General features: G+C 44.5%; 1 protein-coding gene across 1 annotated transcript in view; it reads left to right on the top strand.

Moving 5' to 3' along the window:
* The window catches only part of LOC117366083 (cytochrome P450 2F2-like), a 124,802-nt gene extending 108,395 nt beyond the window's left edge, over positions 1 to 16,407 (top strand). The window contains exons 9-11 of the mRNA XM_033957171.1: positions 6,743 to 6,930; positions 10,313 to 10,454; positions 15,794 to 16,407. Coding sequence (XP_033813062.1) covers positions 6,743 to 6,930; positions 10,313 to 10,454; positions 15,794 to 15,975 — 512 coding nt within the window. The 3' untranslated portion in view covers positions 15,976 to 16,407. The remainder of the gene's footprint in view (positions 1 to 6,742; positions 6,931 to 10,312; positions 10,455 to 15,793) is intronic.
* The last annotated feature ends 312 nt before the right edge of the window (positions 16,408 to 16,719 follow it).

Raw genomic sequence — 16,719 nt, 5'->3', positions numbered from 1 at the left:
TCCTCTATCTATACCCTTCTATCCCCTTTTCCTTCAGGAAATTATCTAATCCTTTCTTGAACCCCAATACCAGGCAGTTCTTCACCAAGTGGATACACGAGGAGTTTGCTCCTTGTGTAAAGGATTATCTGCAGGAGAAAAACCTCCTGATCAAGGCTCTCCTTGTCCTTGACAATGCTCCTGCACATCCACCAGGGCTGGAGGATAATTTGGTGGGCGAATATAGCTTCATCAAGATCAAATTTTTGCCCCCCAATACCACTTCAAAAAATTGTACACCAAGGCTATGTTCCAGAGATGTTTTTAAGTTACAAATGAAATGGAATTGACTCTGCAAGAGTTCTGGAAGGATCACTACAATATCCTCCATTGCCTAAGAATCACTGAGAAAGCATGGAGGGAAGTGTCTTTGAGAACATTGGTCTCTGCCTGGAAAAACCTCTGGCCAGAATGTGTTGCTGAAAGGAACATTGAAGGCTTTGAAGAGCCACCTGTTGTTCCTGACATCGTATCTCTGGGCAAGTCCATGGGTTTGGAAGTCAGTGAAGAGGATGCCAACGAGTTAGTGGATGATCACAAGACAGAGCTGACAACGGAAGAGCTTCAGCACCTCAACCAGCAGCAGCAGAAAGAAGTAGCCCAAGAAATTTCTTCAGGGGAGGAAGAGTGAGATGCAGGTACCATACCCACAGCTAAAATCAAGGATCTGCTCAGCATGTGGTCAAAAACACAGGCAGTCATAGAGAAGTGGCACCCCGATAAAGCCCTTGTTAACAGGTGTGTTAACTTGTTCAATGATAATATCATTGAACATTTTAGAAAAGTTCAAAAATGTCATCATCATCAAACCACTTTGGAACATTGGTTCGCAAAAGACACCACCAGAATACAGACACCAGAACCATCTGAACCACCTGATACCAACACAGGTGATCTCAAGCCCTCTACAACTGGTACCTTGGCAAAGAGCCTAACAAGGAGCAGAATAGAGACACCAGAACCATTTGAACCACCTGATACCAATACAGGTGATCCCAAGCCCTCTACAAGTGGTACGTTGTCAAAAAGCCTAAACAGGAGCAGAATGAAGACACCAGAACCACCTGATCCACCTGATGCCAACACAGGTGATCCCAAGCCCTCTACAAGTGGTACGTTGTCAAAGAGCCTAAAAAGAAGCAGGTAACACATGCTTTCACATTCTATCTCCACTTGAACCACCAGAGGCTAATCTGGAAAGTGACTTGCCTTCCTACCACTAATCTACCTCATGTTCCATGTTCCAAATCATGATTGGTAATCATTGGTTACTTTAAATTCCTGTACTGAACATTACTCTACTGTATTACAGTATTATTGTTTAAGAGTGTTATGAATAAAAAATTACAAAACAAGCTGGACTTATTTCACAGAGGCTTTGGTGTTGCCGGTCTTGTCCACTGCTTCTTATTGTTTTGTATGCTACAGCGCTGAAACTAGACGTTGGCCAACGTTTCATGATAAGATAATCATTTCTTCAGGGCTCTGGAATTGCGAGAACAGTAGATGTCCCACGTTCAGGTCTCTAGTTTCAGCGCTGTAGTGTCTAAAACAATAAGAAGCAGTAGACAAGACCGGCAACACAGAAGCCTTTGAAAAATAAGTCCAACTTGCTTGCTTTTCTTTTTCACAGACTAGTTTCTTTATATTACTGTACTGAAAATTACTGTACTGTACTATCATTGGTTAATATCTGAGTGTTATGAATAAAACATTACAAAACAAAACTAGTGTGTTTAGTGTTATATTTATTTGAAAATGCAGTTTCTATTGTTTTCAATGGGAAAAATTGTCTTGGAACTTGAAATGAGTTCAGGAACGGATTAATGCCGTTTCTATTGTTTTCAATGGGAAAACCTATCTTTGAACTCGAACGTTTCGGAACTCGAACTGAGTTCGGGAACAGATTATGTTCGGATTCCGAGGTACCAGAATGGATTAATGCCGTTTCTATTGTTTTCAATGGGAAAACCTGTCTTTGAACTCAAACGTTTCGGAACTCAAACTGAGTTCAGGAACGGATTACGTTCGGATTCTGAGGTACAAGAATGGATTAATGCTGTTTCTATTGTTTTCAATGGGAAAACCTGTCTTGAAACTCTAACGTTTCTGAACTTGAACGGGGTAGTGCTGCCCGATTCAGGGAAAAAAATTTTGATTCGATTCGATTCAACCTACTTAATTGGTTTTTCGATTCAATTCGATTTTCCTGCCCAACTGGGTGTTTTTTTCAAACATCCTGGTGGGTTTATTTTATAGCCTCTTCACACCCTTTGCCTTCTCCTAACCACACTGGCGCTGTGGTGTAAACAAAATAAACAAACAAAAAACACTTTTCCTCTCTCTCTTAAATCCTAGCCCACGTTTGCGGTCTAATATCAGCTCTGGCAGGATACACGTTTCAAATCTGACATATTGTAATCACAAAATGGAAAATAGAATTAGTTTTTCTACCTTTTGTTGCCTGGTCATTATTCAAATCTTGTTGGTCCCAGGCTCTGGTTGTCTTCTGATAACTTGCTTGCCAGGGTCTCCTTCTTTCTTCTTTCTGCATGCTAACCATCCATCTGCCATCTCTGTCCTCCCCTTACGTTTCCCTTCCCTCCCCCGGACATCTGGCATCTTTCCTTTTTTTTGTCTCCCTCCACAGATCCACCTTTTCTTAACTACCCTTTCATCCAGCATCTCTCCCTCCTTCCCCACCACCCCAGGGTCCACCATCTCTCCTTTTCTTTTCCCAACTACCCTCCTATCCAGTATCTCTATCCCCCCCTCCACACCACCCCTTGTGTCCAACTTCTCTCCCTTTCTGTTCCTTCCCTCCCTAAATCCCATTGTCCATCATCTCTCTCCCTCTCCTCTATTTTTAGATCCATTATTTCTTACCCCCCAAAGTCCGGCATATGCACATCTCTTTGAACCCCCCCTTCCCTCCCTCTGTGTACTTATACACCAGGGCCCCCTTCCCCTGAAGATTTGTCCCCCCAGAAGGCCTGCAACTCCCCCCTGAAGGCCTGTACCCCCATCCCTGAAGGCCTGTCCTCCCCCCTTGAAGGCCTGCCTGTTCCCTCTGAAGGCCTATGCCACCATCCCTGGCCTGACCCCCCTTAAAGGTCTGCACCCCCCTTAAAAGCCTGTTCACCCCTTAAAGGCCTGCAATCTTCCCAGATCTAACAAGTAGATGCTTTTGTCACATTTAAAAGTAAATCCAAAGAAAATATGCAAAAATACAGGATTAAACCATTAACCAAAAATTCCTTTTACTATTTTGAATAACATTTAAAAGTACACCATTTTCCCTCAGCTAAATACAGATCAAATTCCAACAATTTTGTCAGGGGCTAGATCAAAATTATTTGGATGAAACCTAGTTGCCAGCAGAATGTCATCTGCATATGTGTTTAATGTTTAAAAATGGCTTGATATACAGTATCTCCTTTCTAAATGATAGTCAAAGCGATATATAATGTTAAAACCAAAATAAACCACAGAAGAAAGGAAATACAAGTTACATAATAATAATAAAGAAATGCAAAGCATGAAACATTGCAACTTTGGTTGCTGTGGAATTTAAAAATATATTAAAAAGAACAGGAGAAAGGCAGTCCACTAAGGGTCTCTGTAATCTAACAAAAACTTTCTAGACAAAATATTTACCTTTGACATATCAAAGGATCAGCCTTGTAAGAAAGATTGAAACCATTTTCGCTCAACACCTGTAATACCTATACGGTGAAGCTACAAAACAAGCACAGCATGGTCTATTACAGTGTTCTTCAACCACCGGTCTGCGAAACAGTGTTGGTCCACAGAAATTTCCTGCCAGTCCACAGTCAGAATGTGCCTCGAGCCTGAAAAAATCAGTGCACAAAGCTGTGGGGGTGGCAGTGGCTCTTACGCGTCCTGCGCCTGAACTGGCAGCCTTCTCTCTGGCATCACAACATCAGAGGAAAAGCTTCCGGATGATGTGCGGGACGCGCGAGGAGCCGCCGCACGTGGCTTTGTGCACTGATCTCCTCAAGCCCGTGGCACGTTCTGGCCATGGAGCTGCAGTGAGGAAGAGGGAGCCAGCTGCAGGCAGTGAGGAAGAGGGAGCCGGCCGCAGGCAGCATAAAATGGCCAGGTGGGAGCGCTGGTATGTTTCTTGCAGAGGGGGAGGAAGACAAGGGAGACAGCTGGCTTTCTCAAGGCGTTGTTTGTAAACAAGAGAGGGCAGGACACCCAACCTCACCCAACTGCCGTGATGAAGGGATGACACATGGAGAGAAGGAGACAACAAAAGTAGGGGGAATGATTTTATATTCAATTTAGTGATTGAATTGTGTCAATTTTGAGAATTTTCATCTGCTGTCTATATTTTGCACTGTTCAGGAAGAAATGCATTTGTTTCCTTTTCTCTGGGGTTGTACTGCATGCAAAGTCTTGAATCTTAGGATTTCATTTGAATATATTAGTAATTTTAGTTTAGAATTAAAAACAGGCTTTTATAAGTTGTACCCCATACCCAAGAAAAGTGAAACTCCCCAAAAATGGGCCATATCTCCTTAACCCCACTACTGAAAAAACCTGATCTAGACCCCTCTACACCATCCAGCTACCATCCAATAGAAAACATTCCTCTCCTTACCAAGGTGCTAGAATCCATCATATCCACTCAACTATCTTCCTACCTTGAAAAATTCACCATTCCGCTACCCTACCAATATGGCTTCCGTCACAACTTCAGCACCGAATCCATTCTGACCTCCTTAATCTCAAAAGTTCAACATCTCCATTCTCGCAACAAGTTCGCCCTCTCTGCAGCTTTTGATGTCGTCCATCATGATATCCTACTTTACCAACTCACCGAGATAGGCATTAACTCCACAGTCCTTGACTGGTTCTTGAAGTTCTTACGCTCCCACTCCTACACAGTCAACATGAAGGGCATTTCTTCCTCCCCCTGGAACCCGATCTGTGGAGTCCCACAAGGCTCACCTCTCTCTCCTATCCTTTTCAACATTTATATGTCCTCCCTCAAACTCCTCCATCTCTCCCCCCCTTGAAACACTTTACACTTACGCAGATGACATCTTTGTCCTCCTTGAGATCGACCGGAACCTCACCAACCTCTCTGCGAACATATCCTCATGTATTTCGAACCTTCAATCCTGGGCCCACACTGTGCAGATGAAACTGAACGAATCCAAAACAAAACTTCTCTGGCTCGGCCCAAAATTGGACCAACTGCCCACCTCCATCCCTCTGTCCTCTGGCCCCACTCTGCATCTTGAATACTCAAGTAAAATTCTGGGAGTCATCATTGACTCTACACTTTCCTTCAATGATCACCTCAACTCCCTAATAAAAAAATGTTTCTTCAGCCTTCACATGCTGAGGAAAGTGAGAACCTGTTTCCATCAAAAACACTTTGCCGTCCTTGTCCAATCCACCATCCTTTCCAGACTGGACTATTGCAACTCTATCTACCTAAACCTAACAAAGAAAAACCTTCAAAGACTCCAGCGGATTCAGAATGCCGCTGCTAAGCTCATCTTCGCAAAAAGCAAATTCGACCACGTCTCACTGCTTTTGTCCAAGCTCCACTGGCTTCTGATAATCTCCAGAGTCCACTTCAAATGTGCCTGCCTTACTTTCAAGATCCTACACGGCATCCTACCCCCTTTATTCCTCTTTCTTGGAACTCCTCTCACCCCAATTCCACCAGATCCACCCAAAAACTGAAACTTTCCTTTCCCTCTCTAAAAGGCGTCTCCCTTGTAGGAAAACTAGGTTCCTACCTCCCTTTTAGAATCACTGAGCTCTGGAACAACTTTACCTCCCCACTTAGGAATCTGAGCTCCCTCCAACTCTTCCATAAACATCTGAAAACCTGGTTATTCTCAAAAATGTAACTCTTCCTCCCTCTCTGTTTACTCTAGTCCTCTAAATTTCCTCTTCATCTTTCCCTCCACTGGAGTTCCTTTCCACCCTAATTCTTGTTAACCGTGTTGAGCTCTGCGAATGTTGAGATGATGCGGTATACAAACCTAAGGTTTAGTTTAGTTTAGTTTAGTTTCCCTGTCCCTCTGAGGTGAAGGATAGTTACTGAATATACTCGAATATAAACCTAGATTTGGGGGGCCAAAAAATGGCCCAAAAATCAAGGTCTCAGTTTATATTTGAGTCTTTCCCCCTCTCAGACATCTTCCTTAAGCCCTACTGATTCAGTGGTGAGCCAGGCAAAAGTAATCTTCATATGCTCCTGCCCCATGCAGTCGTACTACTCAAAATTGCTGATGTGGGTTCCCACAGTGGTTGCTGTTTATTTACTGCCTTTTCATGAAGTGGTTACAATACATTGAATAATAATTAGGTACTCAAGTATTTTCCCTATCTGTCCCTGCAGGCTCACAATCTAATTGTGGTACCTGGGGCAATGGAGGGATTAACTGACTTACCCAGAGTCAGAAGGAGCAGGTTGTGATTGAACTCACAACCACAGGGTGCTGAGACATCAGCTCTAATCTCTAGGTTATTCACTCCCACACTAACCTTGCAAGACTGATGTTAGTTCAGTATACAAATATTCGAGTCAACCTTTTTTCCCCCTTTTTTGGGGGAAAAATTTTACCTCGGTTTATATTTGGATGGGTTTATATTATAGTATATATGGCTACTTAAGATACTCATGAAACATTCGTATGGAACATGTTCTTTCCAGAAAAAGTTCAAGATGAGATCAACCAGGTTATTGGTCAAAACCGACCTCCAGATACTGAAGACAGAAAGAAGATGCCATACACTGATGCTGTGATTCAGGAACTCCAGCGATTCACTGACATTGGTCCACTGTCTTTACCACACCTCGTAATGCAGGATACACAGTTGCAAGGCTACAAGATACCACAGGTACTTTTTTTTAAAGTCAACTAGGGTTAGAAGCTACTATTTTGATAGCAGGCAGGATGTTTAATTGTTGGTTCATTACACTTGTAAGAGGTTAATTTTCAAAAGGATATTTACAGTTAACATACAAGTTAATTGAATGACTTTTGTTTTTAAATATGGGGCCACAATATATTTTTTGACTGGATATTTTGATATTTCAGCCAAAAATTATAGGGGTGATATTTAGCCAGGGATGATAAGTGCTTGTTAAAACACTGGCGGCCTTCAGCTGAATTGTGCCTGGATATTTGTGCCGGACCCTGGGAATTACCCTGGTACTAAAGATATTCAGAGACAATATTCAAATAGCTACCCAGCTAACTTAGAACAGATGTATTACTGTTCTAAGTTAGCCAGGTAGCTATCTAGGTACCATCACTGAATACTGGATAGTGTCGCAGCAGACTCCCTGGATTTCCTTTGGCATTGTCCACTTATATGCTGCTGAAAATCCAGGGATCACCCATCTAATATAATAAAACGCTAGGCCGCTCATGCGCACTTCCTATGCGTGCGCCGGTTTTCCGTGAGCTGTAGCGACACATAGGAAGTGCGCATGCGTGGTGACCTCTCCCTAGGAGCCGCATGCCCCTACAGTACTCTCTCCCTCTCTTCCTTCGCCACCGCCGTTCCCTGTTTGTGCTTCTTTAATAAAAACCTGCTTCCTACCTCCCCTTAAAGTAGTAACTTTGCCGTCGCCGCGATGTAGGGACCCGCAGGTAGGAGCCGCATGCCCCTACACTACTCTCTCCCCCTCTTCCTTCGCTGTCGCCATTCCCTGTTTGTGCTTCTTCAATAAAAACCTGTTTCCTACCTCCCCTTAAAGTAACTTTGCCGCCGCCGCCGCCGCAATGGTTCCCTGTAACAGCGGCTCCTTTCACGATCCGACTCTGCTGTTCTTCACTCTGCCCTGCTCCTTGCCTTACTATATTTTTAAGTTGAAAGACGAGACAGCGGCTCCTCTCAGGATCCCCACCTGCGTCGGAAGTCCAATGCAGTCGGGGATCTTGAGAGGAGCCGCCGCCACCGTGTCTTTCAACTTAAAAATATACTAAGGCAAGGAGCAGGGCAGAACGATCTTCAAAATGGCGGCAACTCGATCTACGTTCCTCCGGGGGGGGTCTGGGAGGAGAGGGATCATGGCCACTCAGTGCCCCCACCGAGGAGCCCAGCAACTTTCCGCTGCCCGGGACCCGACTCATTTGCCGCCCCCCCTCTTCCCTTACCTCAGGCCCGACTGGCGATTTAAGCAGTGTGTGCAGCTGTCTTCACACGCTGCTTCGAGCCTTTCTACTGCCCTGATTTGCTCCGAAGCAGCGTGTGAAGACTGCTGCACACGCTGCTTGAATCGCCATGTGTAGTCGGGCCCGCGGGAAGGGAAGGGGGGCCCTCGTTTGTAGTCGCGACTGTGGGAAGGGAAAGGGGGTAGAGGAAACGCTAATGCTGCTGCACAGGGAACTGGTGTGGGGGGAGGGAAATGGAAGGGAGAGGGAATGCTGCTTTGCACAGACAGACAGAGGGAGGAAGGGAGACAGAAAGACAAGAAGAAAGACACAGGGGCAGGTGCACAGGGAACTGGTGTGGGGGGAGGGAAATGGAAGGGGAGGGAATGCTGCTTCGGACAGACAGACAGAGGGAGGAAGGGAGACAGAAAGAAAAGAATAAAGACACAGGGGCAGGGAGATATACAGAAAGACAAACAGACAAAGGGGGCCAGGGACAGAGAAAGACAGAAAGAAAGACAGTGGGAGTTGCGTCAGGAGGGGTGCGGGATGCCGCAGAGGGAACTTTTCCAATGGGTGCAACTGGGCGGCTGTCGGGAGCCTCTGATCAGGGGAAGAGCAAGGTAAGTGTATCATAGGGATAAGAAGGAGGAGGGGGGAGAAAAAGGAAGGGACGCCTACTGCTGGACAGGGGGAGAAGGAAGGTGCTGCTGGACAGGGGGGGGCTAAAACAAAGGGAGAAGGGCTGCTGCTGCATAAGGAGAGCTGTGAAGGGGTGGTGGTGGACACAGGGGAGGTAAAAGGAAGGGAGAATGGACAGGGGGAGCAGGCAAGGGGTGATGATGGACAGCCAAGGAAAAAGAAAGACAGAAAGAAAGAAAGCGACTAAGGAGAGAGAGAGAAAGAAATAAAGAGAGACACACACATATATTCTAGCACCCATTAATGTAATGGTCTATAAGACTAGTTAAACATAACTTTCTATGTGGTTAAGGAACAAAGAGTGAGCAGACATTCTGAAGGTTGGGGGCCAGTGGTTTAGCAGATACTGCTGACCTATCTGGTCGCTATTCAAAAGCACTTATGCAGTCCACACTAGTGTCAATCATTTACTGCCCAATATTCAGCCTGTGGTGGTAAGCAGCCTTTGAGCTGCTCATACTCATGGACTAAACAGGATGACTGAGGCCCCTGCTTGCCTTCTGCACTATCTTTCATGGAGAGGAATTGAGAAAGCAGGTAGTTGGCCAGAGGTCTGTTAGGATTTTGTTATGGCCCTCCTCTGTTATTGGGTTAAAAGAGTCCCATATGTTTATGTATAACTTTGAGATAGCAGACAAATAAGAGAAACCTTCAGTGTCACATGTAACATATATGTGTTTTTCTATAGTAGTTTGCAAATCCTGTTGCTTACTTCATTAAACAATATAACACAGTTTCCCAATCTGATGGTACACAGGCTCAAAGGCTTTTTAAAGAGGGGTGCTTTTTTTTCCAGTTTTTCCATTTCTTAATTTTTAAAGTGTCAGTGGACTCACAATTGAAAAAGATTTATGTTGAAACTTCACATCTCAGTCAGATCAAAGTCAATAGTCTACTCTTTGCATCACTAAACTAATTTTTTCAAAGCTTATTCAATATATTCACAAAAAATAGTACTTTGCTTATGTAAATCAGCTAAACAACCAAAGTTAGTGGTTTAGAAAGAAGCTATCTTGGACTAGGCGGAAAGCTATCTGTTTATATGGTGGTATTCAGCTGGTATAACTTTAAGTGGATAAATAGCAAGTATAAAATTTATCCATCAGAGTTATACACAGATTTTCATCAGTGTAACTTGGACTGATGGCACTGCTAAAAATCCACATAAATTTAAATGGATATCTACTTCATAGTCAAGCAGCTGTCCTATTGAAAATGTACCGTATTTCTATTTCAATAGGACAACAAAAATAATTGGTCTAACTAATTGGATAACTTGTCCACTGATCCTACTTAGAGGGAGTGGCTGGCAAAAGTTGGGCATTTAGTTGACTAAGTATCTGTTTATCTTTATGCAACAGTCAATCTGCTGAATATTTTCCTGTTACATTACAGTGACCTCACTTCCTGTTTTCCAGGGCCTCCCTGTGATTCCTGTGATAAGTTCAGTTCATTATGACCCAGCACAATATGAGAAACCAGAAGTTTTCAACCCTGCAAATTTCCTGGATCAAAATGGCTGTGTAAAGAAAACTGATGCCGTGATGGTATTTTCTGCTGGTAAAATATCATCTTGTGCTTACATTGGAAACCTTCTTAATAGCCCTCGACCTTAGTCTAGAATCCTTCCCTCTTCCTTCATTTCCATGGTCTGACATCTCTCTCTTCTTCCCCATCCAGTGGTCTGACACCTCTCTCTTTCCCTTTCCCCTCTTCCATGGCCTGGCATCTTTATCTACCCCTTCCCTCCTCTCCCCTGGAGGTCTGGCATCTTTCCTTCCCTTTTCTTCCCATCCCCACAGTTCAGCTACCTGCACCCTCTCCCCATGGGATCCGAATACTTGTTCATCCGGCACTGCAGTAACTCTTTGGGCCATCGGCAAGGTTCAAGTTTTAATAAAATTTGATGGATCGCTTAATTGTAATAAAAAGCGATGAACAAATCTAAAAACAACGTGACTGAAATAAATACACTGCCTTTGGCAACCCAGAAGCTTTCTTTCCGCTACTGCTTTGCTTTCCGCCTAAGCGGGGCAGGAAGCAGTAGCAGAGAAGGAGCTTCTGGGTCGCAAAAGATAACATGTTTACATCAGTCATGCTGCCAATGGCCCAAAGAGTTACAGCAATGCTGGGTGAGCAAGCACCAGATCCCGCGAGGTGGGGGTGAGGGAGGAAGGACTCCGTATAGGTGCCCGAGATACTATAGGGTTACTAGACATCTGGTTTCCCCGGACAAAAGTTGCAAAATTAAAAAGCCACCTGGACTCCCGAAACAGTCCTTACAAAAGAGGACATGTCTAGGGAAATTTGGACAACTGGTAAGAACATAAGAATAGCCTTACTGGGTCAGACCAATGGTCCATCAAACCCAGGAGCCCGTTCTCACGGTGGCCAATCCAGATCACTAGTACCTGGTCAAAACCCAAGGAGTAGCAATATTCCATGCTACCGATACAGGGTAAGCAGTGGTAACCTTACATGTACTAGATCCGTTCTCCATGTGTTCCTCAGGGCCACCCAGCTAATATGGTTTACAGGATATGTCCAAAGATTATGCATGAGGGGATTGATTCTATATATCATGCCTAAAAAAATCAGCGCTGACTAGTGTGGCACTAAACATGATTCTATAAAGGTTAGGCACAACTTATAGACTCACCCTTTGCACCTGTTGCGCATCATAATTTTTAGGCATGCCCATTTAGGCCAAGCAAAATCTGGCCTAAATGCCTGTGGCTAAGTTGTGCGCGCATTGGCACATAAGTTAAAACTTGCGCATAACTTAAAAGAATTCCCATGATCCACCCCCTAACCCCACCCCTTTTCAAGATTTGCACATGCAATCTGATGCGTAACATTTTGGCAGTGTACATCCCAAGTTGCACATGTAACTTTCAACTGATGTTAATTAACGTCAAGTATAAGGTGTTAATGGCCAATTATCGGCGCCAAATAGGCATCTTCATTATGCATGCAAATTAGCTGTGCACTCTGATTTGCATGCATAACATAAGGCGCCATATATAGAATTTGGGGGTAGATGTGTACATATTAACATATTAAATGACGGCAGATAAAGATCTATCCAATTCATTCAGTCTTCCCAACAAGATAAACTCATAACATGCAATGTGATACTACATATACATACTTGATTTGTCCTTGCCATTTTCAGGACATAGAACTCTGCCCAGCACTGGTCTATTTGTTCAGCCATGATTAGGGTTACCAGAAGTCCGGGAAACCGGGAGGGATTTACAAAACCTGGCAGTTTGTTTGGGCTTTGGAAGTCCCCAGCTCAGGGCCACATCTGGAGGCCCTCTGCGCATGTGTGAACGTCGACGCAATGACATCATAAGCATGCACATGACATCATCGTGCCAACATCCGTGCATGCACAGAGGCCCTCCAGACTTCAGGGAAGGAGGCAGCAGGTATGAAGGGGGGAGGGGCTGGGGTAGAATGGGGTGGGGCCAGGTGTCCTCTTTTTTTTTTAAAGAAGAAATCTAGTAGCCCTAGCCATGATCAGTGCACAGATTGTAGAAATCTGCCTGGCATTGGTCTATGTGTTCAGCAACTATCAGGGCAAAGATAGTAGAAGTCTGTTGAGCACTGGCTTTGCATCTCAATTACTAGCGTTGCCATCTAATTGCCTCTAAGCTTGTTTGGTTCCATGCATTCCATACAGGATTCTTTAATGTTTATCCCACACATTTTTAAAAAATTCTGTTACCATTTTCATTTCTACCACATCTCACAGGAGGGCATGCCAGACATCTACCACCATCTCTATGAAAAAGTACATGTTATATTGTAAATAATATGCATGTTAGGTATATTCATGGCAGCTATCCTGACAGCCAGGCTCATTGGGCTTTCCACAGAGACCTGGTTGAGAATCACTGTTTAGGCATACAAGGGTGAAGCTTTTGTATCCTAGAAGTATGCAAAGCCATTGCTTCCAATGAAACCTTAGGTAAAATAATATGCCAATAAATAATATTTTAAAACTTGAACAGGTTATCTAACCAGTCAGTTTGCAGAAAAAGAGAAACAGCCTATAGTCTCAATATGTATGCTTATTTAATTTAATTTAAAATGTATTTCCCAGCTGGACAGTTGTACAAAATTTGTGAAAGTAGGTTTGGTTGAGAGAAGGCAAGAGGTCCATCTAATCCAGTGTATCGCAAACTGTGTGCCACATCACACTAGTGTGCCTCCTGAGATTTCAGGTATGCCGCGAGACACTGGGGAGAATTGGAAGCACCAGCTGACTGCCTACAGGACGTGCCTCTCGCAGCGAGAGACACATCCTGTAGGCAATCAGCCAGCGCCAGCACCTCTCCTTCTCTCCGCGCATCTTCCCTGACGGCACCCCCCACTAGCAGCTCAGGGCCTTCGCACATGCACGGGCGTCGACTCGATGACATCATGCATGCAAGTGATGTTATTGTGTCGACGTCTGCGCACTTCCGGATGCCTTGAACCGTGGCTACTACGTTTAGTGAGTTGCAGCTCGACAAAGTTTGCGGACACTGATCTAATCCAACTTTCTTATGATTACCAAACAGTTTATTCTCTACTGGTGGCATACCAGGGGAGTATTCTGGTCTCTTCCCCATGCTGCAGCCTGCATCAGTCAGCTGAACATGCTGTGTTCAGTGGCCTTGAAACTTTCCCTCTGCAGCATCCTGCCTCTGTGGGGACAGGAAGTTGAAGCAGAGGGAAAGCTTCTGGGGTTGCCAAAGGGAGTGTGTTCAGCTGAATGACGGTGTTGGTGGCCCAAAAACTACAGCCTGGATGAGAAAAGAGAAAGAGAGTAATGCATCCCACGGGGAGGGGAGAAAATGTCACACCCGATTGGGAGGAGGGAGGGGTAAAGGAGAAAGCCACCAAATTGGGAAGGAGGAAGGAAAAAGGAAATCCAGAGAAGAGAATAAAAGGAAAGGGATGGGAGAGGAGAGGCGAGAGAGATGCCAGATCACGAGATGCCAAATCACTCGTCGTACCAATGTCTAGATCGTTTATAAAGATGTTGAAGAGCACCAAGCCCTGTGGCACCCCATTGGTGATGCTCCTCCAGTCCGAGTATTGTCCATTTACCCCCACTCTCTGTTTCCTATGATCCAGCCAGTTTTTAATCCACATGAGTATTTTACCCTCGATTCCATGGCTCGCAATTTTCCGAAGTAGTCATTCATGAGGAACCTTGTCAAACGCCTTCTGAAAATCCAGATATACAATGTCGACAGAGATGTCAGACCATGGGGTGGGGCAAGCAAAGACACTGGATGGAAGGGTAGAGATAGAAAGGCAGATGCTGATGGAAAGGAAAAAGAGGGGCAAAAGTCCATAAGCCATTATTGAGATGGCTTGGGGAAATCCACTGCTTATTCCTAGAATAAGTAGCATAAAATCTGTTTTACTCCTTGGTATCTTGGATTGGCTACTGTTGGAAACAGGATACAAGGCTTGATGGACCTTCGGTCTGTCTCAGTATGGCAATTCTTATACAGTGGTACCTTGGAATCCGAACTTAATCCATTCCAGAACTCCATTCGAGTTCCAAAACATTCGAGTTCCAAGACAATTTTTCCCATTGAAAATAATGGAAACTGGATTAATCCATTCCTGGGTCCCACAAACTCAAATTTTAACAAGAAATACACTGGATTTTAGGGACAGAAACACACACATACCCGCCAAAGTTAACCCGATTCTGTAACCAATGTCCATGTTGCAGACGCTGGTTACAGAATAGGGTTTTAAATGCCCCAACCCCCTCCCCGGACCCCTCCCCCAATGGCCCCCTCGAAGATCGCCGGCAGGAAGGTACCCAACCCCTCCTGCCGACAAAACCCGCGATCACTGGCAGGAATGTGCTCAACCCTTCCTGCTGACAGAACCCGCCTCCCCAAAGATCGCCGGCAGGAGGGTACCCAACCCCTCCTGAAGGACCCCCCAAAGGCCCCCCCCCCGAAGATCACTGGCAGGAGGGTGCCCAACCCCTCCTTCTGGATTCCCAAATGGCCCCCCTTAAGATCGCCGGCAGGAGGGTACCCAACCCCTCCTGCCGGACCCCCTCCCCCCAACAAAACCCACCACCCCAGAACCCTCACCCCTTGGGCTTACTTCCCAGTTGGCCGGATGGCTCCTTGCACCGTCCGGCCAGCAGGCCCACCTCCGTCCAAATGAAGTGGGCCCGCCCCTCCACTGCCTAACCCCAGGATCCTAGGGCCTGTTTGGTCTAGGCACCTACAATCGGGAGCACTTTGCAGAATCAGGGCCACAATGTGCAGGGCGTTTGGATTCCAAGACAAAATTTACTACAAAAAAAAGTTTGGATTCCAAAACGTTCAAGTTCTGGGGCATTCTGATTCCGAGATATCACTGTATTCTTATGTTCAGTTTTACAGTAGGTGTATTGATGTTATTTTGCTCACTGTAGTGTTTAGGAGGTTCCTTTTCCTAGGTACACTCTTGTGTGACTCGTAGAAGTTACTGCTTATGGCGTGGTAAAATTGCTCTGTTGGTCATGAATGATATTTGTTGTGTTTTGTATTAATTAATAAAATGCCTAGTACTGGATTTGGGATTTGGATATCACACCTTTCTCAGCAATAACTCAATGCGAGTTATATTCTGTTACAAGTATAGTAGGTATTTTGTTGTCTCCACTGTCTTCACTGTCGCACTGGCTTCACTGTGTTTCTTTCTGATCATTTGTTTCATTTCATGATTATTACTAAAAATATTGTTTAAATAGAAAAGGGGGTGTTAAAAAGTGATTCGTCCCGGTTGTCAAATTTGCTTGATATGCCACTACTCTCTACATAGTAATCTATAATTTTTTTTAATCCATTACCACTTTTTCAATCCTCTTTCCCTTCTCCCTGTAGGCAAACGGATGTGTCCTGGAGAAAGTTTGGCTCGGATGGAAATTTTCTTGTTCCTGACCACCCTCCTGCAGAACTTCACTTTCCAGCCTCTCGTCAACAAGGAGGATATTGACCTTACTCCAATAGGGAGCGCTGTGGAAAACCTTCCAAGGCCATATCAGTGCTGTGCAATATCTCGTTAAAGGAACTATGTAAAAAAATGTTGTCTCCTATAGTATGTTTCTGCATTTTTGTCTACATTGAGCACTGACATAGCTATTGTTTTGGGGGGAGGGGTGATTTGTAAGCTAAGAGTTAATTTTGAAATGTTCAAGGCGTACTTTTTCTGTAACATGTGGAGTGACATTATTTGCCAGCTTATAATGCAGCTGTGCTCCATTCTGTTATCTTATTTTTTATGGTTTGAATAGAAAACATTTATTCATAAATCAATATCACTCCTAGACACTGTTCCCTCTAAGCTGAGCAGGAGTCCTCCAGTTATAGTCCTGCTGGTAGGGAGCATTGTTTCACTATCACATTTTCAATAGTGCAGGACAGGCAAGCTCTGCAAGACTCCAGGAACCTGCTTGTCTGTAATAACTGAAAACACTACACTTCTCCCTCCGTATTCACTGTGATAGGGGATTAATAGAACCGCAAATACAGAAAAACCGCAAATAACTTTTTCATATATTATTCTCTGTTTTCTATTTACAACCTTCATGAATGTGGTGAAAAACCACAAATAACATGGTGGGAGACCTGGCCTGTTCCTGAAGGAAAGGCAAAATACGGTGAAGAAAGTACTGGGAATCGGCAATTTTCTCTGTAAATGCTTGGAATCAGTGATTTTTCTATGCAAGCTGATGTAATTTTGGGGGAGGAGCCAGCAAGCTAAAAACCGTGAATAATTGAAACCATGAATGCTGAAACCGTGAATACGG

The sequence above is a fragment of the Geotrypetes seraphini genome, chromosome 8 (genome assembly GCF_902459505.1).
Source record: "Geotrypetes seraphini chromosome 8, aGeoSer1.1, whole genome shotgun sequence".
Lineage (NCBI taxonomy): Eukaryota > Metazoa > Chordata > Amphibia > Gymnophiona > Dermophiidae > Geotrypetes > Geotrypetes seraphini.
Note: the sequence above shows the minus strand (reverse complement) of the source record. Positions and strands in the feature narration are given on the sequence as shown.